Source organism: Oxyura jamaicensis, chromosome 4, assembly GCF_011077185.1.
Source record: "Oxyura jamaicensis isolate SHBP4307 breed ruddy duck chromosome 4, BPBGC_Ojam_1.0, whole genome shotgun sequence".
NCBI lineage: Eukaryota > Metazoa > Chordata > Aves > Anseriformes > Anatidae > Oxyura > Oxyura jamaicensis.
The window spans coordinates 85,129,242-85,156,714 of record NC_048896.1 but is presented as its reverse complement, the minus strand read 5'-3'; the positions used below and the strand labels follow the sequence as shown (position 1 = coordinate 85,156,714).

Sequence of the window (27,473 nt, the reverse complement as noted above, 5' to 3'; positions counted from 1 at the left end):
TGGTGGCTATTGCATGCAGTTCAGAGTATCTTTCAAGCAAAGGGTGTAGGTGAACATGTGCACTCACACCAGGCTACTACCTAAATGCCTGTCAAAATTACAGTTTACCTGCTTTAATGTAGCCAGGTCTTACCATAGAGGAGACTTCTGTTTTCATGAGCAGAGCATATTCTTTTCCAATGCCAAAATAAATAAAGGGTGGGAAAGAAGGATGAAACAGAGCTAATGAAGATTTTTCTGCTGAGTGGATGTTTGGATTGTAAACTCTACAGGGGTTTGGACTGTATCCACACTTGTGCTCAAGGAGGCTGATCTCACTCAGTGTCCAACAATAAATAAGATTTTGCAAAGAGAATAAATAATGCTTTGCAAAGAGAGGTAAGAGGGCAGCCTGTACAAAACCAAAAGGCAGCAACGAGTTTCATAAATAGGTGCAGAATTCATAAGAAAACACAAAAGTACAATGCTCTGAGAAAACATGCACATAGAATTCAGTGAAAGACAAAACAAACAACAAACAAACAAATACATAAACAATGGCTCAGACTATTAATTGCAGTTAGCTTTCTCCCTTGTCATCTCTGCTGTCTTCTCTGCTGATTCTTTGGCACCGAGACATGCTCCCAGTGTAGGAGCCCAAGAAAATGAAGGCAGAAATAGGGACAGTAGGAATCAAATACCATTGATACAATGCCAAAACAAATGCAAAGGTCTCCTCATATCTGCCCTTGTCTGAGGGCATTGTTGCCAGAGATCCATGTCATCTAACAAAATGCACAAAAAAGCATGCCTCAAGCCATTTGTGGTGATCTCACCATAACCCCCCCTTCAGAAATTTTCTTCTTCACCTGTTGATAAACATGGAGCCCTATTTGGTCTTTGTCCTACCCAGTGATTAAGAATTACTAGCAAAATGTATATTCTATGCATCTTTGCTGATTTTTAATATTCATAAATTTCACCTGAAAATTTGCTGTAGTCTTAAACAAAAATTCCTTTTGTCTGTTGTCTTTCACTTTTATTATCTCCTTTCTCTTTAATTATTCAGACGAATAAATAGGAGCATACCAATGTCATGTTTTACATCATTATCATTACACTTTTGCCTTTCCTAAAACAAACAGTTTATATTTTTGATATTTTCTCTGAAGTAAGTTTACCTGGTCTTTTAAGCATTTTAATCTTCTATATGTGGGTGCTGTGAGCAGCATGTAGCATTATAAATTATTATTATTATTATTATTATTTTCTGTTCCATTGTTTACATTCCCTGTTCTGTTGCTGGATGTGGTATGTGAAGTAGATATGTTCACTGAATTTTCCCTTTTTTTCTCTTGGGATGGAGCATGGGCCTGAGGGAATGGCATGGAGCTGGGATGGGGGAAGGTGAGGCTGAATGTTAGGAAAAAGGTTCTGCACCCAGAGAGCGGTCGGGGACTGGGAGAGATTCCCCGGGGCAGTGGTCACGGCACTGAGCCTGCTGGAGTTCAAGAAGTATTTGGACAACACTCTCAGACATAAGGTTTGAATTTTTGGGTGGTTCTGTGTGGAGTCAGGAGTTGGACTTGATGATCCTTGTGGGTCCCTTCCATCTCAGGATATTCTGTGATTCTGATTCTATGACTTGAGGTGACAGGGACAGAAAGATTAGAGACTGGGGAGGTGCTGCAGGGCATGTCCAGAGGTGCTGGGGTGTCACTGAGGAGTGTATGACTTTGCCATAGCTCACTCTCCTCCTGGCTTTTCCAGTTAGTGACATGATGAGGAAGAGCAGGAGGGAACAAGGCAGGAGCCCTCAGCCCAGAAGATCTGGTCAGAATGGGTATAGTGTGGTTGCTCATGGGTGGACATGAACAACCTTTCCCAACAGCATCCGACAAACTCACAGCTAAGGCACCCTGTATGTAAAAAAAAGCTTTTCCACGCTTCTTTTTTTATATACTTCCTTCCAATTTTCCCCTTCACAGACAGCATTTTTAAGGTTTCTACCATCTGCATTGCCTCACAGACCTTTTTCATTGATTTGTTTTTAATCTGCTTAAAGTTCTTCGGTTACTTAGCTTCATATTGTTTACTTTCAAGTGGGAAAGGCTTGAAGATATGTATTTATTTGTTCATTTTGAGAGACCTCACCATTGCTTAGACCACCTAGAAGTTTAAATCCTCTCAGAGTACCTATGACCTCTTCTGTGTCATTTACTCAAAGGAATATATTGCAAGTGGGGTTAAATAGCACCTTTTTTCTTCTAATGCAGGGAAAGTTAGAAAGGACTGAGGGAGTAACATACATTTGGTTGCTTGCTGGCAGAACTTTGGGATCATACTCTGGTCACCCATGTTTGCAGTACTTTTTCTTATTGCCATAATTTCATATTTGTATGGTTGAGAAGTCCTTAAACTGTAAGCTTGCATATGCAAGAATTCTTACATTGTTTTTAAAAGTGGCTTAATATATATATATATATATATATATACACACATAATGGTGTCTAACTCTAATGTGGTGTCTTTCTTCAGTAGATATCAAGGGTGGTAACAAAAGGGATTAAAATGATTATTTCCAGTGAAGGGGGACCTAGAGGGTAGAGAGGAGGTACCACTCTCTTCAATGCATCTCACATGAAGAAGTTGCAGCTGATCTACTGAGTCCTCCAGTATCTTCCTTTTAGTCCTCTCCTTTCAGGGGAACTAAGGTGTTGGAGCACAGCACATCGTTTGATTACTTCATTTCCACATAGCCAGGAATTTTCTTCTCAGAACATGTATTTGAGAAGTTATTGAAGCAAAACTGATTGCCCCAGTGTTTGGATGGATTCTCTAACTTATGCTTAAAGAAAGCAGTCGCACCTGGGGAGGTGTTTGTCCTCAGCTAAAAATCAGTATATATGGGGCTTGCATGACACTCCCTGACAAAATACTGTTTTCCAAACTTGAGATATTTTCTGAAAAAATGCCATCTGATTGTGATAATTGCCAGAGAACAATATTTTTAAGGTACTGTTGCTGAACCTAAAATTTATGACAGGATCTCAGTGAACCCTGTTCTCTTCCCTTTTAATTTGAAGCTCTGTTGACAGCACTGCTTCATTGATCAGCTGCATGGATCATTGCACTGTGGCCTTACAGAGCACACTTTGGGAAACTGCCACCAGAGTTCAACAGAGCGACATTAGCTCATGATTTGCTACGGTTAAGTAGTACTCCCAAAGGACCAGGGTACTGGAGTGAGTTTTCAGTGATCTGCATTCATTTCTGGCTTTGCCATTTATTTTTGTAGCAGTCTTAGGCAGTTGCTTTTCTCCACAGTCACTTAGCTGTTGCTCATTTTTCCTTAAAGGAAGATGATAATTGGTAAAAGAACTGATGAGGCTTTGGAGTAACTGCAGTCCTCAAGTTCTACTTAGCTGTCTGAAGCTGCATTTTTATGCCTTGCTTTTTCCTTCTGTAAAGTGAAGGTATCAACACTCCAATCTGAAACCTAAGCTGGGAGTTTTAATGAATATTCATACAGTACTCTGAAGAATAAGTGCATAAAAATTTTCCAAATAGTAATCACACCTGGAGGCTTTTATTTCAAGCCCCCTTCCATCCTTCTTCCTTCATTATTTCAAAACTAATTCTGTCTGTGCCGCAGAACTGAGGGCATGCCTTGAAATTTTATAATGAACATTTTGGAGTTGTGCATGTGGTTTGCTTGTTTATGATGATGATTTTCACCTCTTGTTTTACTCCTCCACGTTCTTGTTTCAGACTTGTAGGCTGAACAGATAGGAATGGGATACAGCTTCACTGTACACTGTGAAATAATTTTCTAAGTGTCATCGTTGCTGAGAATTATGCCAGCCCCATGTGGGCAGGCTGCACACTGGCACGTGCAGCAAGCAGCTGTGGGGGGTGGGAAAGGGAAGATGTATTGGCATGGCTTAGCATTTTTATTCCAAAACATTTGTTCTTTCTCAGTGCGAGAGGGTAAAAAGTGAAATCCAAGTAGTTTTAATTAATCCATGCTGCAAATGATGACTGGCTTGGCTTGAAACCCTATCCTATTCCTCACCACTCCTGGACGTAGGTGAGCAATTTGTCTGCAGGCTAGTGCAAGCCAGGAAGGTAGTTCTGGGAGCCGAACGTGGCCACGACGGTCCTGCCAGGCAGGGCTTCTTGGAGTCAGTGTGGTCATCGTGTGGTGAAACTGGCTGTTCCAGGAGGCACCGCAGCCTCCTGCTCCGTGTCAGGATAATTCGGTGAGGGGCCCCGGGGGCCGCAAGCGCTGCCAGGATAGCTGTCAGCGTCTGACTTCTCGCCAGCAGCGTGAGGCAGCTTGGCGCTGGAGAGCAGGGAGAGTCTGAAAAGGAGAAAATCGTGAATGCTTATATGGTTCTGCCATCAGCATCGTCATTACTGTTATTTATTAGGCAGCTGCACATCTTGTCAAGCCGTGCTGCAGCATGCACGGAGGCAGGTCCTGCCAGCTGGGTCTGCCCTGATCCACAGGGCTGTGGTCCTGGGAGAGTCCTGCAGCACCAGGGAAACCTGCCAAGTGGTAGAGACACTTATTAATGAAATTAAATGCTATTAAAGATATTAATAGCATAATAGGAAGTTCTGTGCATTTTAAATATTTTTATTTGATTCTCTAATGCAAATACCTAACCATTGTGTAAACTGTATAGTTTGTTTTTTTTGTTTGTTTTCAGGTTCAGGGAAAGTTTATGGGTTAAAAATAAATAAATAAATAAATAAATCCTTAAGGCTTTCCCACCACATCCAGGTCACGTGACTCAGATCCACATTTTAGTTACAAAAGCCAGAGACAAAAATAGCCAACATTGTCATAAATGGATAGAGTTAGAGTTAGTCAGATAGCCAGGAAAGGCCACAGCGTGATTTGGATTTTCAGATGTGCTAAGGGTTGGAGTTTATCTCACCAGCTGTTGGCACTGGGAGAACTTTGCCTTTAATGGGAATAGTTAGACAAATGCTGAGCGGCTCTGAAATTTTGTCTCAAACAGATGATGGTACACACTCAAGATGGATACAGTTGGTCTGCAGGTCTAATTGGGTGTTATAGTGCAGCAGTGGTGTTGTCACCAAGTTTGTACATTTGGAGAGCTGCAGAACACGCAGTTTACCCCAGGAGGGAATATCAGGTTCTCCCACTTTAGGACACGCACAAAACTAGCCCTGCATTCACTGTGGGACGCTGGCTGCATGTGTGTCCTGTTCATCCCCAGACAGAGAAACCTCCTGATTCTTACAGACACAAATTTCCTGCTGTTGCCTGATGCTAGAATAAAAGGAATTTCTAAGCAGTTTGAATTTGGGACTGCAGTCCCATGAAGCTCCACAGAGCATTAATGTAGGTACGGGTAGATGTAGTCTGTATGCTGCTGTTCCACCATAAAGTTATTCTAGCACAGCTAGGCATTGCACCTAAAACCAGCATCCATCCCCTGCATCAGCCATCTTCATAAACAGGTGTGCCAGCACAAAGAAGAGGTGAGAAGGACAGCCTGGGCATGGGAACGGCACATGTGGCTGCTCCTCTTGGTGGCACTGAGCCTGCCAGATTCCCAGCTGTAAACTAGAGAGTGGTACTGTGCAGCCCAAAAGAGTGGCAGGAAAAATGAGATACTTAATATGTCTATGGTACCTTAAAAGCATAAATTACTTTCTAAAAGTTAAGTGATGAATATTTGCTCTCCTCCTCTCACTTGAAAAAATTCAAAGGCTTTTTTTTAGAATCCATGGTAATTTGTTTCTTGATTTGGCTTTTCACCAGTTTGCCATTTGGAATGAAAAGAAAGGATAAGTTCTTTTAAGAAAAATTAGTTATTATGGGGGAGAAAGCATAATCACAAGAAAAGAGATTAAAACAGCACAGAAGAGAAAAAGCACTTAGAGCAAATGCATGTTTGTAACATCCCTATAGACAAAACATTGTACTGAGATAAACCTTTTTGTTTTTCTTGAAGGAATACCATAAAGGTTCATGGATGCTGGTTGTCCCATCTCTCTCTTCTTTTCCTTCTCTTACCATGGGATCACCTGGCCTTTTTGAAGCACCTTTCTGCCATTCTCAAATGGTCCAAAACAAAGGCTTATTTAAATAGTGTCCATTTTCCCACTGGCCTTTTCTGCCTATTGCCAGCTGTCTGTCATTGTTTTGCAGGTGGGGGTGTAATGGAGATCATCTCGCATTATTTTTCTGCTAATGTGTATGCACATCATAAGCCCATGCAAACAGGGGGACAGAACTGGAGAAGACTAGGACACAATGGAACATTTTATCCTTTCTTACAATATTGTTGGTTTTAGCACCTTATTCACTATAACCATGGTGCTCAATGTATAGTTTTTTTTTTGTTGTTGTTTTTTTTTTAAATGATTGGCAACTTTATTTTTGAAGGTTTCTTCACTGCATTTTATAACTAGGTAGTGTTGTTTTGTTTATATATACATTTTTCTGAAATTCCTCTAAAATCTAAGAAAGTGGATTTGGCTGCTTTCTTATTGTAAATGATTTCTAACTCATAAGAAGAGACTGTGAATGATGACAAATACATGTTATAGGGTTAAAATGTTCATACTAAGAGGCTGTTGAAAATATGTAGTTTGCTGATGTTCCTATAAGCATTTTCCAGTGTGGCTTACATGGGAACAAAGGTAAAAGATTTCTATCTCAGAGTTTTTCCCCTGAATCTCATGAAATTAGTCCTTATGTAAAACCAGGATGTTGTAATTTATATCTAGGGAATAACTCTTTGAGACTTTCTTCAGATTAAAGGCTACAGAACTGGGATTTGTATGAGTATGTTAAGCTCAAGAACTTTTATGACAACATACACAGTTCTTCTCACATTTTCCCTTTTGCAGTGCAAATCAGATGCAAATAGGAAACTATTAGGAATAAATGAACAAGAGGATAAAGTGAAATTTCAATTGTTTCCTTACTGTCCAAGACTGGCAAACAGCCCCTTGAAATTGGACTGGGAGATGTTATTTATACAAGCAAGACCAGCCCTGAATTTTCCATACATTTGCTTATGAAAAACCTTTTTGTGTCCTTTGAAAGAGATTTACACTTTATTCATTTACTATTAAACTCTGACCAAAGTACATAGGGGAAGAAGAAAAAGAAGGGGAAAAAAGGGAGCAAAGAGTAGGAGGAGGAAGATTCACTCCAATTTGTTTCAGGGTCTGCAATTGCAAATGAAGCATTTTGGTCTCTCCTTATGAAGGAAGGAACTTGTCAAATCAGAGGCCATTGTCTCCCCATTTGAGTTGCAAAAAGGGTTGTATACATAGTCTTATATCTGTAATGCTAAGGAAGACAGATGTAGCATTAACTCCTGATTCAAACAACACCCGTATTAATTTTCAAGTGAGCAGCAGCAGAAGCAGATGGTGAGATGAGGAAGCATTCAAATGCTGACCATCAATAGCTTCTACCTTTGTGTTGTGGATGTGGCTGAAGCCGGGCTGACGGGTGCCCTGGCTGCACCAGCTGCTCCCTGCCCAGCCTGGCAGCAGGGGACTGCTGCACGCTGGTGTGTGCATGGTGGAAGGCACGACACGTGGTGTTTGTGCTCTGATGCAATGGGATAACTTTTATATAGTAGTGTCAGCACATTTTTGATAATACTGAGACCAACAGATGCAGCAGTCTGTGGTTTTCTAGTTCGGTTATGAGTCTGTGAAAAGCAATGTGCATAAACCCATGAAAATATGCAAACTGGTTATAAACTGAAATCCTTTTTTTTTTTTTTTTTTTTTTTCTTGAGGAAGGGTGCTGGTTTTTTGCTTCTGAGATCTCAGTGGAAGGATATTTGGCAGTGCATCTTCTTTGTTACTTAGGAATACAGGAAGAACCAGGAAACACCTTCTGACAAATATTGTTAAACAAGCCATTTGGGAACATATCCAGGAACATAAGGCATGTATTGGATGGCTTACTGAGCTCTTGGAGAAGCTCATATTGATCGGGATGTTCCCTCCGCCATGACAGAAGTCTGATGAGAAGCAGAGACACAGTGAACCTCCTAATCACAAAATGTGGCTTCCCTGCCCGAGTAACACCACTGAAGTCTGGTCAGAAGTAGCTGCATAATTAGAATGGAGGGTTTTGCTCTGGATTCAATGGTCCGTTTTTATCTTCATGGTATACATCAGCTGATAGAGCCAGGCAGTCATGAGGAAAATATGCTGAGAGTATGTATAATGTGGCCAAAAATGAAGTTTTTAGGTGCTGTAACAGTGAGAAGCTAGTGTTGCTCATGTTGCTCAGTTCAGTGGCAGCACATTTTACAAATGGCAGATTAGCTCATTAGCCTTAAAAAATGCTCCCAGTCTCATGGTAAGAGTCTGGGCCAACATCCACTAGAATTCTCCTGGAATTATTTTTTGCCCTGGACTTTGCTGCTTTGGCTTCTTCAGCCACAGCCATCGCTACTGTACACCCCTGGCAATGCTAGCATTTTGGACATAGACCCTCAGATCTTTGCAATGACTCTGTACTATGGGAGAATTATATGTTTTTTCATGTGCCCTCCTTGCCAGTAGGGACCAGCTCTGTGTGGGAGGATGGAGTGGCTGGGCAGGGTCTGGGCATCACTGCCGAAGGCAGTGCTTCCTGGCTGCAGACCTGTTCTCTCCTGCTCATTACTACATCCTCCCACTTTTGGCAAGGTGAACAGGCATCCAACTGTTTGTGTATTTTGCTCCCATTGCACAGAAGTGAAATTACTGCTTTTCAGCTGTTAATAACTAAAACACAGATTTTTTTTTTTTTCTCTGCAACTCATCTTGTTGAGGTTAGTGCAACCAATCAGAAGAATGGGGACTTTTTTTTTTTTTTTTTTTTTACCATGGGAAAGCGTGTGCAAGGTCTGGCCTAAAGGTAGATAAAGAAACCAGATGCATGACGAGACACGGCCCAACCGCTCAGTGAGGGAGAATGTGAGGATTATTGTTGAAGGGACTGCTGAAAGAAAGAGGGATTTCATGGAAGTGAGGAGGCTGCTTGGCAGGGAGAAGGGAGGCTGATCCAGACATATGTGGCAGTGTAACCAGATGCAGAAGAAATGGATAATGTGCAGAAAACAGAAAGCGGCCAAGGGGAGTGAAAACCATGGAGGTAAATTTTGCCTAAGACTTACAGGTAAGTTGTCTTACAAACCCCGTATCATAAAGAGGGGCAAGGGGCACAAGGATCGTGATCAGACTGAAGAGGAAAGGTGTCTACAGCAGCCCAAGAAAGGCAGCAGTTTAATAGTGTTTGTTAAACATAAGTTTTCTCTTTTCCCAATAAATTCAAAACACATCTGTCATTAAAATGAAATCTGTACAATACCAGAGTACTAGATATATGTCCTAGGTTGCAATGAATTAGTGCATCACAGAAACTAAGAAAACTACACCAGATAAGGACACAAATTTTTTAATCGTGTATTTTTCTTTTTCTTCTCCCTGACTCCCCCCCCCCCCCCCTTTTTTTTTTTTTACTTATTTTACTAGGTAACCTTAGAATATATAGATTAATGTTTATTTAGTCAGGTGAGGAAAGTTCAGTTTTAAGCCCAAGTTTTGTATACAGGCAGATCACATATAAACCCAACAGTAGCTAAATAATTTTGTAAGAATCTGCATTTTTTCAAGCAAAAGTTGCTGCTAGATTATCGTTCTCTAAAGAAACATCCCAGCAAACAACTAGGAGCACTGTAGATCACTTTGGTGTCTGACCTAGCTCCTCATCTTTCTGCTCATACAGCTCATCACAAGTCTTCAGAGTAACTGAAGTTAGCATGAGAAAGATGAAATTTCATTTAAAGGACGATGTAGCATCCAAGGTTTAATGTTTCAGGGATCTGCTTGTGCACACTGAAGGCTACCATGAAGAAATAACTTCATCACTTTCACCAGTCATTTGAACCACCTCACAGAGATCCACATTGTAAGGTCCGTGATTAAAACAACATATAACTTCAGGACTTTTAAAAATGAGTTCATGGTTTTAATTTTATGTCATGACCTGCTAAAGTCTTTTGAAATCTAATGTTCTGATATTTTGTTTTCTGCCTGATCAGTGCTGGAGATAAAATACAACATGTATCATTACTCAGGCTATTGACACCATATGGCTTTACAATTAATTTATGTCCTGTAGTTCATTGTTGGTAACACTGTAGCGTCCCAACTTCTCACATCAGAGTTGTGGGGTCTGAATCCATTCATGAAAATTGTTCTGTAGTGTTTGTGATCCTTTCTTTGCAATATGCTCACACATGTTAGTCTCAGGCCCCCTCATGATAATATTGTCTGAAAGTGTTTTGCCAAGGAAGTGAACTTCACGTGCATACAGCTGCTTTTCTTTAAAACTATCATATGCACCTCCAACTGTTGTCTTAGACTATTTAATTGAGGAAGTGTTCCAGCATATTTTGAAAGCTCGCAGTATGAGTTTTTATGATAAAACAGCATTTTGAATTCTCACATAATCCTTAGCTCAACTGGCAAAATTTCTGTTGACTTACTGAGCCAGCTTATCATTGGTGCATTTTTAGCACCTCTTTTCTAGTCAATATGAAAAAAATGCACTTTTTTGACTTCCATTTTTCTTCTTTCTAAGGAAGTATATCATAATTTATTTTCTTGGACCAAATTTTTGTAGATTTTTTTTTAAAAAAAAAAAAAAAAACTGTACTTGCTAAACTTACCTTCTTTTAGAGTGAAAGAGTAACCTTCACTTATAAACACATTTATGGAACTGGAAAAAAAGGGGCTTTGAAGTTTGGTTGGTGGAGCTCCATTACCAAGTGTGAATTCCACTCTTGGCTCATCCCTCACATCTAGTTAGTGCATTTGCTGTGGCTCTCCTTTGAGTAGTGTCTGCCCAAGCCCAAGGCAGCTGGACCAAATCCAGGCTACCGGCACTCACTGTGCGGTCGGCACTGATGGGTTACATCAGGAATGTTTGGTTGGTCTTGCTGGGCATGCGCTGAAGGAAGGAACTAAGAGGAGTAATTTGTCTCTGGGTAGCTGAGCGTGACTTGATATATACATATATATAAAATGAAGGAAAACCAGAAAGAGAAGGCCAAACCAGGGAGACATTGATACATTTCAGTGAATTAACTCGAGGGTTACAGGGAACAAGGGGAATTGAAATTCCCTGTTAGATAATCAAAACTTTTCTATTTTATCAGATCTAACTGAATCCACTGTTGAAATGCATATATTATTTTTTCAGTTGGCAATATGCTTCATGGTTACATTTATGAATTGGGTATATCAGAGGTCCAAGTGAACTGTAGCAAAGTGATGTATGTTGTGTACGTGCATGCTGGAAAAAAAGCTTTGAAGTCATAGCTTAGGAGGAGCGCTGTTCCATGCCACCCATTGATGGATTTGCTTAGCATACAGGGTCTGCCACCAACCCTACCTATATGTCACCAAATAGTAGGTCCTCACTTTCATTACCCAGACAGTGCTGCAGATCCTGCTTTATCTTCCACTGCAGACTGGTGTCAGTTTTGATACCAAAAATATTCTCCATGGGTACTACACAATTCCAGTGCGAGGGGCTACATGCTGAACCATATATCATCATAATCATTATCATCATCATCATCATTATTACATTATGTATGCTCCTTCATGAACTCTTCATTTACTGTTATCATCTTGACTGGGTCTTGGTTTGTGAGATGTTTGCAACATGTTGATTTTCATCTCTCTATAAACCCACAAATTGTTCCTCTTTGAGTGTCTGACTGGGAAAAGCTGTTAAAATTATAGTTTAGATAGGTGCTTGAGAGGGAGGCCCACTGTTACGTAAGACGATGCTTCCTGCTAGGTATTCTCCCTTAAGGTCCCTTACATTTGGAACTGCTTCCCACTTTGGTCTCTGAAAGTCTATGCTAGTGATGCAGCAAAGCTCACTTTCTTTCTGGCTTGGAAAAAATGGGTAAGGGTACAGACTAATTAACTAGGAAGCTTTGGTGATATTATCACAAACGTGGGATTTTATGAAATGTGTTTCATAGAGCAGAGATCTAAGATAAGTCAACTTGTTTGGTGGGAGAAGGGATTGACTTTAGGGCACTTGTTTATGTGTCCTACAAATTTTCAAATAAGGCAAAGAATTGCAGCAGAGAAAGGATAACTATTTTTTTCTGGCAGTCTAACATTGCCTTAGAGCAGTGGAATGGATCCACTGCCTGGATCCTCTATGTCTCCAGAGTGGTATGAGAAGCCAAGTATTTTAGACCTGACTTCCCAGGAGGCTGCCAGAGACCAGATTTTTGGCATTCTGCCCACATGGAAATCAAAGTCCTATGACCTACCTGATAGAAGTGCAGAGCAGTCCTAATCACGTGATTAGGAAAGGTGTGCAGGAATGAGACAAGTTCTGCAGGGTTCCAAGTATTTTGAAAAATCAGTTATTTCAAACGGGATCCAGAATCAGCAGCTCCTTCTCTCTCTTTCTCTTTTCACTCTTTCCTTATCCTAGTTCCATATCTAAAATGAGAAAATATTTCCTGTGAAATTGTGCTTTGTAGCAAACTTAATTTGCAAATTAGTTGGATACTGTAAGGGTGAATACCATAGAAAAGGTCACAGGAAAACTAGTATTTCTGCATTCCAAGCAACACCTAAGAGAGTAAGAAGTCCCTAAAAACCAGAGATACTCTTGGATAAGGAAGAGAGGGAACAATCAGAGAATCATATCATGGAATGGCTCAGGTTGGAAGGGACCTTAAAGAACTTCTAGTTCCAACCCTCCTGCCATAGGCAGGGATGCCACCCAGTAGATCAGGTTGGCCAAGACCCCATCCAGCCTGGCCTTGAACACCTCCAGGGATGGGGCATCCACAGCTTCTCTGGGAAACCTCTTCCAGTGCCTTGTTACCCTTACAGTCAAGAATTTCCTCCTAATGTCTAGTCTAAATCTATCCTCTCTTAGTTTAAGGGGATTTTTTAGCAGAACATGCTTTTCTCCATACAATAAGGCATGTATGATAGAAGTTACTCATTGCATAATGGACCCTGCAGTGAGAACTGTGCTATAAAAAAAGTGTTGCAGAATACAAAAATAATAATAATAATATGTTTTTTTCCATCTTCACATTAAATTGTGAGGACTGCTGGATCTGTTCTTATAAAATACAATATTATCTCATTTCTGGCTTTAAATTAGCTGCAAACTGGAAGTCTTTAACAACAGATCCACGATTATACTCAAGACTTTTTGAACCACTTTTAAGTTTGGTATCCAATATGTATAATAAAAAATGTTTTGATGAATAAAAGGAACACCAAATGCAGCTGTGCAGTTACCACCTACAATTGCCATATTTGTATTTTTTTGTCATTGTTTCACTACTCTGTTTTTTCCATTCCATTAACTTTAACAGTTTATTCTATTACATTTCTGCTGGCTATGTAGTCCAGCAGAATCCAGGTATGTCATCCATAACTTTGAAAGAAATTCTAACCTATAAACAGATCTGTGCACAGCTGAGGATCTCAGTGGAAGAGGACTTAAAAGATATCCTGCAACGCTTTGCTTTCTTTTTACTAACTTGAGTTATCTATTTCTCTGTGTTATCTGTTTCTGTGTGTCTCAGCCTTAGCTGAGTCTCTTCTGCTCTTGAGATCTGGAGTTTGGAGCAGACTTTCACCTCCTGCCACAGATTTTCTGTCTCTTTTTTGCATTATGAGGAGACTGTTGTTTGTTTGGAATTGCAGTCTGTTTACAGTCTGTAGTGGCTGCCTATCTTTTGTGGTTTGGAGTAATGGAGGAGTTGAATTAATTTTGGAGCATATAAGCAAGACCTGGGATGCTTTTTCCTTACAAGATGATGTCACCTGATTTGGAGATGATTAAATGGAAAAACAAACAAATAAATAAATAAATAAGCTCAATTTTCTGTGCTTGTAGGATAATGAGGGTCTGAAAAAGAAACTGAAACTGAATGCTCTCTTTGAGCACAGATGCAGGAGGTTGAGACTTGCCTGGGCTGCTGAGCATGCAGAAGGAGTGAAATCCATGTTCTTTTGCTTTATAAAGTCTATTTTGGGAAAAAAAAGGAACCTAATGTGGAAAATATACTTTTAAAGAAAGTCTTCAGCAACTTGAAAAAAAAATCAACTGTAAGTTTCTGTAGTTAGTTATCAGTATTTTCTTTTTCTGGCTAACATCTTGAGTTCAATGTAGATAATTAATCCTTAAATAGAAACAAATGCCTGTAATACTGAATTCTTTCTTTTTTTCTTGTGAGTCTGTGAACTTGCTTAAAAGGAGGCATTCCTCTCTGAGGTCTGTGACAGTGCTTAAACACTGGTCTGGACTTCAAAAAATAAACTCTTTATCCATCTACCTCATCCTAATGGATTACACTCCTGCATTGCTGTCACTCATTGCATGGCTTTAGCCGATTGAGTAGGATTTTTGGCAGTTTGTTTCTTGTCCAAACATACCTTAATGCTTTCCTACCTCTTGTTTTATCACCCAAGCACTGCAAAAGCAGTATTTGGAGCTCTGATAGCTTTTTTGGAAAGCTAGTTTTGTAAAAGCCAATTCCTTGGAAACTGAAGCAGAAGGAAGAAAGAGAAATAGGAATACATGTGGGTTGTGGCTGAAATGATCCCTTGACACTCGTTGAGGTTGATCATAAATATGCATGAGACAGGAGGAGTTTTTAGTAGCTGTGTGTTGCTTCTCTTGCCCCAAGCTGTCTGGAACAGAGTCTGTGACAGTCTGGAGAACTCAAAATTTTAAACAAAAGAGCATTGTTATGACTTTTTAGAGGGTCTCAAATACAATTATTTTTATGTTAAAACACCCTGATGACAATCCTTGTATATGTTTTACTTGCTCCTTGCTAATTCTTCATTTTTAGGGCTTCATCTGCTATTTAGGGTTCACCCCTTTTTCATGCCCCTTTGCCATTCTTTCTCAAAATACCATGCACACCCAAGATGATCTTCTCTAGTTTATAAAGCAGGTTTTTAGTATACTTAACAGGGTACATCACTCCTCATATACTATAGTAAAGAGAGCAGCACAGAAGGGACTGTGTGAGAAAACTGTCCTAGTGAAAAGTCTCATCTTCTCACTCTTCCTCCCCCCCTCCTTTCTATATCACAGATCCCTTTTCAGAGAGACTGGGTATTTAACAAAGAAGTCAACTATGAGGAGCAGGAACTGAGGGCTGGAATGCAGTGAAAGGATGCCTCAGTAGCAAGAGAAACTGTCTCCAGGCAGACCAGGCACTGTAGTGTTGTTTATCCTAAGGTTTAAGACCATGCCAGTTGATTCTATTTGCTTTCTTTTTCTCTTCAATAGTAATGCAAAGAAGAATTCAGGTCCACTGAATCTTTCTCTCCTGCTATCTCGCTCTGCAGATTTTACAGTGAATAGAGTATAACGAACAAGAATTCAATTTTCACAAGTACTGTATCCATTGCCTATAAATGGTGTGTTTGCTATCTGTCTATAATTACCCTTTCCTCTACAGGAAACATCGTCCCATGGTAAAGATATAACAAGCCTCAGGGATGAACTTTCTATCCCATCCAGACTTCTTATGTGATCTTGGGCTAATGTAATGTAGTCATGCAGTCTCTGTGCCTTTGTTTTTCATGTGTAAAGTATCAGGAATTCAGCTCCTTGTCATTTGTCATAGGCTTTAGTCATCTCAGTAGCCTTCACTCAGCTTTGTCAATATCTCTTTTGTACCAGGCAAATAGGGCACACTACTCCATGTGTGGTCTTTCTGGTGCTGTTTAGAAGGGAATGATCACTCCCCTCCATCTACTGGCTTTTTTCTTGCTAATGTAGCCCAGTAGGTGTCCTCTGGCTTCATGGGCCAACGATTGAGTGCTGCTCTACTTCTCCTCCGGGCTGGGACATCCATTTTGAAAACTTCTTAATGGTTACCCAATGTAGTGTGTGTGTATGTGTGTGTGCGTATGTGCACGATTGTATGGAGATGTATTTGGGTTGAAGCACACCTATTCTCTGTAACTGATTTTCATATGTAGCTTAAAGGTTGGCCTCAAGATGATCCATAAATCCAATCAAACTTTTTTTCAGGAAGTTAAATGGGATCTCGCACTCCACACCCCCCAGCAAAGTAGAGCTCAGAATGGTAGCATGTTTTTCAGCTTTTCTGGGAGATGTGTTTTTAAATATAAGTTTCTATGCTAACAGAGGATTAGCTAGATGAAATTTGCTAGCCTGTATTGTATAGAAGATCAGATTAGATGATCTCTTCTAGAAGATCTTAATTAGATGGTCTGTTCTGGTCTTAAGCATCTGTAAATCGCAAACTAAATGGAGAATGAAAGATTTAAACCCAAAGAACTTTTATTCAGCAATGTGCAAGGAAGTGATCAAGAGCATTTTCTATAAAAATTAAACTCAATTTTAATTCATATTTCTGTTATAGTTTTGTTTACTTATAAATTTATATACTTGCATTTACAATAGATGTGAGCATGAAAGTGAATTTACTTTCTCTCAGGTTTGTATTGTACTATTCCTAAAAATGTTTTAATCAGTTGAGTATAATGTTTTATATTCTTTAAAAAATAATTTAAGCTAGTGCCCTTAAATGCAGATTTGGAATAATTGCATCATTATGCTGTTTCAATTCCAGTTGGTTTTCATTTTGGTTTGGAACAAAAATTGCAGCGTGATGTAATTGCCTCTCTATGATTATTTTTACCTTGGTGTATTCTTCTGCTGGCTTGTGTGTATAATTTTTATGTGCTGTCATTTGAAAAACTTTAAAACTCTTGAGAGCCAGACCTGGAAACCCTTCTGGATGTATCATTGCTTTTTATTTGTACATGACAATTATATCAGCACATTGGGGGCCTATTACTCCTATTGAGCATAGAATGGAGTTCTCATCATTTAATATGGAATGTAATTTTGCTCCTCAGTCAAGATAAAATCTGCTTACTGTTGTGATTACCATCCCTGGGCTCCACCCCGCCTTTCACCACCTGCCATTTACAAGTAATTCCTTTGACAATGAGAATTCAGCCAGAACTGTCAAGTCAATTTGCCCCTTTTGGAGAACCTTCTGATTATTATTCTTATTTTGTGGTGATGTCAGATTTCCAAGGGTAATGTCTCACTAGAGGAGTATGTTTTTCTTTGGAACTTGCATCACCCTCTCATTTTTAGTCTCAATTTCAGAAGTAATGATTGCTTACTGAAAATATGCACTATGTGGATCTTCTATTATTCAGTTCCATTACTTTTTGTGAGCACATCATTACATTTATAGGAAGAAGAAGAGAATACAGAAAACAAGCCAAAGGTTGAAAACAGACAAACATGTTTTTCCCGAATAAATATTATTATTTATTTATTTATTTTGCATATCTTAGGAATCTCCTTATTTTAAATGCATTAAATGTACTTCATGATAGTATTTATATTCTATGCCAATTCTATGCTTATTCTATTGAACCAATACCAGCTCCCAGTAGTCTCTCCAGCAGTTTCCTCTTTCCTCTTCTTTTGCTTATTTTTGTCTTTGCCTTGTAACTCCATCTTGGTCTGTTTTCATTTCTCATTTTGCTATCTATCTATTACATATCAAGCTCTCGACTACAAGGATCTGATAATTTTTAATAAATTTTTATAACTGAAGTTACACACACTGCACGCTGGCATTTGCTCTTGTTCGTTCCTCCTTTCCAGAAGCCAAGGTTCTAGTCAAAGAAATTGTATTCCTTTTGTACATTATATTCACTGGGGAAGAGGAAAAAGGAGCTCCCTTTCAGGTTATTTACAGTCTCTTGCCTTAAAGGATCCAGAAAAGATGCCAGTTCAAGTAAATTTTATTGAGTACATGCAATTGAAACCACCCTATTTTCTATGCTTGATGCCTTTTTTAAGAACATATATTCTGGTATGTACTGACACTAATTGATATGGCTGTAAAAGTAGTTGTACATTTCTAGTACTGTACACTGACTAGATTTCACAATGATTGCCTAGGTTCTGTGGTAATGATTACTTTTGAAATTAATATCACAAAAGTAAATATTAAAAGATTCATATATTCCATGATAATTTAAAGTAATGCTTCTGACAATAATAGCAGTAAATCTTATAATCAAAGTAGACCTAAAAGCAAAAGACAACCAAAATCAGACTCATTTACATATCGGTATACCAGTAATAGAATATACATCTTATTTCTAAAATAAATTAAAAAATAAAACACAGAGTTGATTACTTGTATTTGGTGGTGGTGGTGTGGTGGTGGTGGTTGCTTGGTTTTGGTTTTTCCTTTTTTTTTTTCTTTTTTCTTTTTTTTTTTTTTGAATTTATAGGTCCTCTTTCTTTGTTTTCCTTGAGTCTGTGATCTTGCTTACCGGTGTGCAAATCAGATTTAAATCATCACTCTGAATCTCTTCCTTTTGGCTTCAAAAACTGTATGTTCCTCTGTAATGTGAACAGCTAGAAGTAATGTTGTTGTCCTGAAATACCTTTGGATTTCTAACAGACCCTTAGTCAGCTTCAAGTATGATTGTAAAAAAAATGTTTTTCATGAGCTACATTATCAAGTGATGTAAACAGGTTTACTGTCATCATTTTAGACACTCATTTTGGTCTATATGTAAAAGGCTTTGTAAAAAACTTTGAGAAATGTACTTCATGTAAATGTGTACTGTTTACATAATAACAGTGATAGTAGTCAGTATAGTAGAAGAACATATTCACCAAGAGAAAACTTGATCAGGATGGATATGTATGTGTAAATTAACAGTATGTTTCAGAAAAGATTTGTCCAAGTGTACATTTGTGATTTTTTGGTTGTTGTTGTTAAAACATTATCACGCCTTAGTATTGCCACCTACCATGTCTTCTGTTGCCTTCTAGGAGTATGTTGATTTTGCCAGTGTACACTGAGTACAGTCATCTATAAATAAAAGGTGTCATCTGCATTCATGGGTGACAAGAAGAAGCAACAGCCTCTTGCAGGGGTATAGTAGACATCTGCAGGTTTCCCTGTACAGTCCTATTTTCAAGAATCAGATAAAACTAATGTATCAAGACCAAGGACCATTTAAAAATACAAATATTCTCAGAAATGGAAGAAACAGATTCCAGGTTCACTTGGGTAAACAACCATATCAGAGAAGGCTTTAAGAGTAGGGAAGAGCTGGTAAGGGAGTAAGCAGCAAAGAATGTGCTTTTTAGAAGTCTGAAGAGACTTAACAGCAGTCGCCCTGTTGGGTCCTGACTATAAAAACAAAAGTGAGTAAGCAGAGAAAAACTTAAGTACAGGCATTTTGGAATGAGGTTAGAACTGATATTAATCCTAGGTGCGGCCCTGAAATGAAATGAATGTTTCCCCTCATCTTTTAATGGTGATAATGTCCTCAGCTACAAAAAGTATGGGAATATGAACTACTCCATCCAAGATGAAACCATAAATAAAAATAGACAATCCACTTAATTGAAGGGACCAAGGAATCTCAGAGTTATGAGTGAACTGAAGCATGAAAATGTGGTTCCAATACGCACATACTATAATACTATATATTAGGGCCCAAATACTATAGACTTATAAATCTGCTGAATAGGTATCATATGATTAAGCTGTAAAATATGTGTTTAGTTGTATGGTATGAGCTACTACAGTTATCAAGACAATGCAAGTCTTCAGGGGTAATTTTAAAGGAAGGAAGTGAAAATTCACTCATAAAGTTAGTTGATAACAAAAATGAGAAAAAAATGTGAATATGGAGAAGGCATGTGATTTTTTATTTTTTTTTTGTACAAAGAATTGGAAAGCCGTGAGATCTGAAATAGCAGAAATAGGGTGAAATAAGAAATGCATATTTTCAGTGAATCTAGGGAGTAATAAGAAATTATGTGACAGGTTGGGAGCTTGACTTTAAAAATGTTAGGAATATGAGTCACTGTAAAAAATGACTTTTTTTCCCCGCTGCAAACAGAAGAAATAAGGTGAGAGAAGTAGAGAGTTTCACTACAAAGTATCAATCTGTCTACAAGTTTTATGAAGCTATAATGTTGTTGTGCTGTTAGAAATTGCTTGTTAAAACAATTAACAAATTAACAAACAAGGAAGCAGAGTGGCATTGCTAGAAAAGCAGATGGCTGCCACTCCTGCACTTTTGCGCAGGTCTGGCTTGATGACGTGGTATGTGAAAGAATAGTGTCTTTTCTGCTTCACTTTTGAGGTAACTGGTACATCCATCACTAATGAACTAGACTGTTGGTTTTGCCAATTAATGCAGTCTATTTCCATCAGGGAAGACTGTACACTTTTAAGAAATGCTAGAATATAACTATGAATATGAATAAATGACACTTAACTCTGTCTTTTTTTTCTAATGGGATTTCTCAGAAAAAAATAATGTAATTTTCTTACTGTCTTTCAGCCATGGAAGAGTTAATAGTTGAGCTTCGCTTGTTTCTTGAACTTCTGGACCATGAATATCTAACTTCAACTGTCAGGGAGAAGAAGGCAGTAATAACTAACATTCTCCTGAGGATACAGTCATCAAAAGGTCAGTGTCGGGTGTGTTTTCTTGCTTGCAGAATGCACAGAATAAGTCTGTGCTCAGTGAAATAGTTTTAAGGGGTAAAGACAAGCCCTAAATTGAAACAAAACAGAAAGACAGGGTGAATCCAAAATGGAATTTTCCTGAATGCTTTCTGTCACAGTGAACAGTAAAATATAGCAAAAGACATAAAGTAAGAAATTTCATTGCACGTGGGTGAATCCAGCCACAATGTGATAGATGAATATTTTCACCTCTGTTGATATAGCAGTTACTTCATTTTATTTGTGGCAGCAATTCTATTTGTTAGTTTTGATACAAAGTAAAGGAGTGCCAGCCACAGCACTGTGCATGGTGATACATGCTACAACTCTGCCATATGACCCAAATCCACCAAAGAGATTGATTTCAGTGCATGACTGATACAGAAGTGCCAAGGCAGAGCTAGGAAATGGCTGACAATGTGTTTGGTTTGCATTTTGCAAGTAGAGTAATATTCACTTTCCCTTTGTCTTCCTAAAACCATTTTGATTGCACAATCACTTTTATCTCCATCAAGATTATGGAACTGAATGCATGAATGATTGATTGTATACATCAGCCTTTCAACAGAGCTTTTACAAAGAATGTTTCTCACTATTTTTCCTAACAGTACTTTTATATTTCCTTCCAAAATTTCATTTTGTATAAAGAGGCATCGGGACTACGAGACCTCTCTCTCTCTCTCCAACATTTGACAGAAATGCTGTCATTGTAAACCCCCATTGTTTAGATTTTTAAAAATACTGGTGTTTTGAAGAAAAATGCCACTTTGCAAGTAGCTGCATTTCTTAGCTTTCTTCTGCAGTGCTAAAAAAGATATGGTGTTTTTTGATGCAGTGAAGTAAACAAATCACACTTGCTACAGGACTCAAGTTCAAGGAGATCAGCTTGGATGTAACACTTAGGAACATGGTTTCGTGAGTAATATTTGGTGATAGGGAAACAGTTGGACCAGGTGATCTTGGAGGTCTTTTCCAACCATAATGATTCTAAGAGCACCTGTCTAAGAGCTGTAAAATGATGATTATCATTCTTTCTGTTTTCACATTCTTAAGGACCCATAGTTATTTTTTACTTTACTAATAGCAGAAGGAGGCAGGTAACAATTTTACGTGTTGTGGAAGGAGGCTTTGTGCTCCAAAAGCTGATCAAAATACCCTGCACTTCTCAAAACAAAAAACTGTAGGTGAGAACTTGCAATTTGATATGTTTTACAGGAGTTCAAAATAACTTCAACATTACTGACCTGACAATGTATGTTTTTCTTTTAATCTTTTCAACTAGATTTATTTTTTAAAAAAAAAGACTTTCTCAAAAAGTCAGACAGCATTCACAGAATATGAATGTGCAAACACAGAAAAGAAAGATTGTCGTATCCTTTTGTTCTGGATTGTGCGTGGTTTTTCAGGACATAAAACTACAGCTGTTATAGGAAATAAACAAAAATAAATAAATAAAGGAAATAAACAGTGTTGGGTACGTTTTTGGACCCTGCAACTCAAGCATTGACACTTGGCATGGGTTTGTCCGGCACTGACCCGTTTTCCGTATCAATTCTTACGTGGAGTTATCACAAGCAATGATACGTGCCTAGCAAACAGTTCAAAATTGTCACCATCCCCCTGGTTTTGAGGGTGGGAGATTTTAAATATATGGATATGGCTTTCTCTGTATCAGAGCATCTTCCCAGACAAGTTTAATTTATGACTATAGATGTGGGTGATGATAAAAAGGTCCAAGGCCCATAGTTTTCCACCTTTCAGCACCTATATCTTAGGTTTTAGAGCTTATTTCAGTATCTGTAACAAGATCCATTGCATGCTGTAATACAGGATCAATCCATTAACAAGATCCATATAAGATCCATATATTAAGTGGCAGAGCTTGGTTCAGTGCAGTTGTTACTGGAACTTTATACCCACATCTAGTGCCTGTATTCAAGGAGATACAATTTAGACATGTCAGATGGAAGTCATAAAAGGGATAGAAGGTCCAGAAATATGTGTTCAAATTATCCTTAAAGGAGGTATCATAATTAATCTTGATGTAGAAAAGGGATGACTGAGAATGAGCTCTTAGACTTACACAACAAAAAAAGCAGTGTGCAGTTGCTGGATGTTTATTTCAAAGTGGAAATAAAGCACATGTTTTGAGCGTTGACGATATGAACTAATGGAAGAACTTAGTAAGGTCTGCATGCCATTGCTGGCATTTTATCAAGATGGAATATTTTGCTAAAAGATATGCCCTAGTTCAAACAAGACTTAATTCAAGGAAGTCCTATAGCTCAGTTAAGCAAGAGGTCATAGGACTGTATTTTATATGCTTATAAACTCTAGTTTATGGAGCTATAGTTTAAATAGAGTTTAAGCCAGCATGGCCTCTAAAAACAGCATCTTGTTTCTCTCCCCAGGCTACTCATTCTTGCTCATCGTGTACTGCAGCTTCCTTTCTGCTAGCACAAACATTATTTGCCCTTTTTTTTTTTTTTTTTTTTTTTTTTTTTTTTTTTCCTGGTTTATTCCTAACTAGTGTCAGTTCACTGCTCTGGTTCAACCTGAGGCCACACACATGCTTACGCTGGCACAAAGGAGAGGTTGGTGCAGGGACGGGAACAAGGCAGGGAAGGAGCAGTGCTGCCTCCTTGGGAGCTCAGCCATCTCATTCTGGCTTAAAGTGTGTGTGAAACTACAGAGGGAGTAATGCTCATTAATGGAGATGACCCTGCTGCTTTTTTATCAGCTGTAACATTCAGTACTCCCATTCCTTTGAAACTATTCATCTCTTCATTAAAATTAAAAGCAGTAAAAGGCACATAAACCCTCAGCACTCTTAAACTGAGATGAACTGTCATTCTGAGTCTGTTTTTCAAGATGTTGCTTTACTCCACCCACATAACTCCATGAGAGCTCTCAGATCGCTGGCATGGTTTCACAGGCCCGAGGTCTGTGCTGAGTTCAGGCTCTTTATAGGCATTTGCACAAATCAACTGCCTGAATCCAACAGTGTATTTCAATTGCTGAAGCAAACCATTTAAGAACAACAGGGAAAGGTAATGAAGGATCAGTGCAACTGGGAACTGCCTGGATTCCTTCTAACATTCGGAAGTCAACAATTAACTTTTTCTTTGTAAAGGTATAGAAATTATTATAAAGTTGGATTTTGGTAAAACACTTTAAACTGTAGCTTTATTTTCAGTAAGTTCTTACTTGTGGAATTCTTCAGAAATATTTTTCCTTGTGTTCTTATATCTCCTAAATGCGCACCGTTATCTTCGTGTCCACCAACTAGAGCATACTGGGCTAGTCAGATATATTCTTCAGGTTGTAGTTGCCTCGCCTCAGCCTGCACCATGTCCAAATCAGTGGTTACTCTGATGAGCTGGCAAAACTATAAACTTTGTTTTTCTTCCTGAATCTTGGTATGCCCAATGTATTGTAGGCCTGGACAAAACAGTTGGCATTTCCTTCTGAAACTCAGACTTCTAAAAAGCAAAGACACAAACAGTTTATTTTGGAGTAAGAACTGTTAATAGTTTCAGTCATTTAATATGACCATCAGTGTTGCCTGTTTTCCTTTCATAAATCTGTAATGCGGACTTTGTTGTGTAGTTTGGTAGAAGAATCCAAATATTAGAAAAGCAGGTACATGCTTCACCAGACATAGTTTTGGGGGGAAACGAGATTTACAGAGGTAGTAGAACCCAATTAGAAAACATTTTTTTTTTTTTTTTTCCCAGTAAAATATACTTCATATTTGACTTTTGATTGCATGGGGGACTTGGGTATGGATAGCAGTCATAGTATGGATTCATCCTACATAAAGAATAACAAATGAAAGCTATATTTAAAAAAAAAAAAAAAAAAAAGGAAAAGAAAAAAAAAAGTTTCTCAAGACTAATCACCTCTTCCTGCGTAGGAAGAAAGAAGATTCTATGGCCCTTAGAGACAGTTTATTTTATCAGTGTTGATTTTCAATCCAGGACTTCACAGCCAGTGGGACTGGGTTATTATGACAAGAAACATTTCATCATTGATTACCTTTTGGAAAATTATATGATCTTGACCAACTTAACTAAATATGAGGAGCTAAATTCAGTCCAGGGGTGCACAGGGTACATCCCACTGACTGATTTTTTTTGTCAGAGCATTGAGATGCACCCTAATCTTACTTTTGATTTTTAGAAAAATAAACAATACCATGATGTGTGTTCTGCTGGGATTTAAATGATTATGCCAAGAAAACGTGGAGGTAGAGGGTCACTCATCTTTCCCCAGGGAGGGAGGGGACCCTGTTTAATTTGCTCCATGTTGCCATTCAGACATTCAAAAGTGTGCTATCTTCCCCTCATCAATGGTTTTATCTCTGTGATAGATGCCAGGCAAATTGTTTGAATTTTAGGCCTTTCAGTTCCAGATGGGTAGGCAGTTCAGCATGATTTCCTGTAATTTTTTTCTCTGTCTGGTATTTGTTAATCTAAATATCATATATGTCATTATCGTATATAGTAAGTATGTGTTTGTTCTGCTTGATTAAATTCCTGAATTCCCAGCATTCTTCCAGTTCTTCCTCAGTAAACAGGCTTGGGAGGTAGGTTGTGAGCACGACTGCATGTCAGATTCCACTGTGTGATGGTAGTGTCTGCATGTAGAAAAAAATGTCCCATTTGCTTTCACCAAAGCATTAAGTGATGTGTTGCTCTTCCACAGGTTTTGAAATAAAAGAACATGTGCAGAAACCAGAAGTTGCCAACAGTTTGCCAGCACCTCCTCAAATGCCTCTGCCAGAAATACCTCAGCAGTGGCTGGTGAGTGTTAATTTAAGTACATAAATATATATGAGAGAATATTTTAGTGGTAAGCACTAGCAGAAATGCTTACAAGGGGAAGGAGCCTGTGTGTCCAAGGAAATCATTATTCCTCTCAGCTCCACTCTGGTTGAGGAAATTGGGACCAACTTGCAGAAGAGAAGGCAAAAATCCCCTGTCGTGAAATAAGCCCAGGAATAGGTCACCTGCAAGTGCTGTGGAATTGCAGTCCTTGGCAGTTTTCAGGATTAGAGCAGCAAAAGCCCAAGCAACTTAATGCTGTCTTCAGATATTGGCCTGCCTTGTGGAGATCGTTGGCCTAGCTGAGCCCATGGGTCCTAGCCAGTTTCTTAAGATCTTTAGGACCAGCTTTTCCTGTAGCAAGTCTTATGAGAACACTCATGAATAATGAAGTGTAGAGTTTTAAAGTCCAGAAAGAATGCTTCTTTTTTTTCATAAAGTCCTTGGTGCCCTTCTGTGCTTGGTCTCTTGGTAGGAAATTCACTGCAGAACAAGAACCAGTTTAAGTTCTTGGTGATATTTATATGTTTACTGGCTGCAAATTCAATTTCTGCAGTTGGGAGCAGCTGTCTTATTAAGCAGTAAACTATAAACAAGTTTTAATTCTCCTCTGTTACCACTCTGTTACTATTTTAAATTTGAAGAAAACATTTGTGATATATATTTTTTTTTAGAGAAGCATATGCAAATAATGGCCTATCCTGTTGAAAGGTGAACATAGTCTTAGCCTTAATATTGAGGAATTATCCTTCTTTTTATTAATTTGTGGAAAAATTTAAGTATTGATAAGAGCAATCGAAAGCTGTACCGAGGAGGCCTTCATTCATTGGTCTGAGGCATGAAGTAAGTGTGCAATTTATAGATTAGCAGTCTGTCTTCTCATGGTGGAGGCAGAAGACTCCAAAAAATGGAAAGCATTCTTCTTCATTTTAATGTGTTAGTCTGTTTTTGCATCTCTGCCCAGAGGTTTAAGCTGCTTCCCTATTTCATAAGCCAATAACAACTTATGAAGGTAAGTACTAACATCTCAGATCAAACTCTTGGCCATCCTTTTGAAGGTGAATAATACTAGATACTGCTGAACAAATTAAAAATAAAATAGGATATTATATAAAATATCTTAACCATAGTTTGTTTCTAAATGCTGCCAGCTGCTGATTTGTGACCTGGAACAAGATTTATTTTTTAAAAAAATTCAATTCTATGTAATGTAAAGAAGTATTTTCAAACCATTATAGGAAGGGAATGTTTGTGCTAGAAACATCCATGTTTAGAGCCATACATATTGTAGCATAATTCAAGTAAAATGAATGTTAGAAAATCATTATGCACAGATTTGAGTGGATGCAAAAGTGGTCTTATCAATATGCAGTGAAATATAGAGAATCCATTTCATGGTTAACAGTGCCTGAAAATATTTTTTTTAATCTTTAATTCAAGATGCATGTAGCATAAATTACAAGGCAAGTTGTTGATGAGAGGGAGGAAAATTATGCAAAATACACATGACTTTGAAATGTAGACTGTAGGTGCGAGCTTCATAAACGCAAGCCAATTGAGTTCCTTATTCTTTCATATTTGTGTAGGTTCAGTTTAATAAATTGCCGCCAAAGAGTCAAGTTGTTGTTTTTAAAGACAACTGACCCACATTTCCTTTCTACTGTGAAAATTCCTGAAAATTCCCCTAAAGTTGGTGCAGCTGCACTGAACAAAATGTTGTGAAGTATGAATTTGGTCCAGTAGGTCACCACTGTTTTGCAAGAGTTATATTCAGTTTGGATTTCACAGTAACAAAAAATAGTTCTCTGAGATACAGTGAGAATTAATGTGAAAGTTGACACAATTAGAGCTGGTTGATCTGGGGCATGTTCTTACTATGCTGTTGTACTGGGTCTGGCTGGGATGTTAACTTTCCCTGCAGCAGCCCATACACTGCTGCGCTCTGCACTTGTAGCTAGAACAGCAGTGGTATCACACCAGTGTTGTGTCTGCTGCTGAGAAGTGCTGGCACAGCATCAGGACTCTCTCTGACCCTCCTGGGGGG

At 38.5% G+C, this 27,473-nt stretch overlaps 1 protein-coding gene across 6 annotated transcripts in view; it reads left to right on the top strand.

Annotated features, from left to right (window-relative positions):
- The window catches only part of AFAP1 (actin filament associated protein 1), a 120,257-nt gene that overhangs the window by 31,114 nt on the left and 61,670 nt on the right, over positions 1–27,473 (top strand). For all 6 annotated transcript variants that reach the window (XR_004750284.1, XR_004750285.1, XM_035324338.1 and 3 more), the window contains exons 2-3: positions 20,437–20,565; positions 25,311–25,408. Coding sequence is in view for 4 of the 6 variants with exons in the window: in XM_035324338.1 (XP_035180229.1) it covers positions 20,439–20,565; positions 25,311–25,408 (225 nt within the window). In the remaining 2 variants the exon portion in view is untranslated. The remainder of the gene's footprint in view (positions 1–20,436; positions 20,566–25,310; positions 25,409–27,473) is intronic.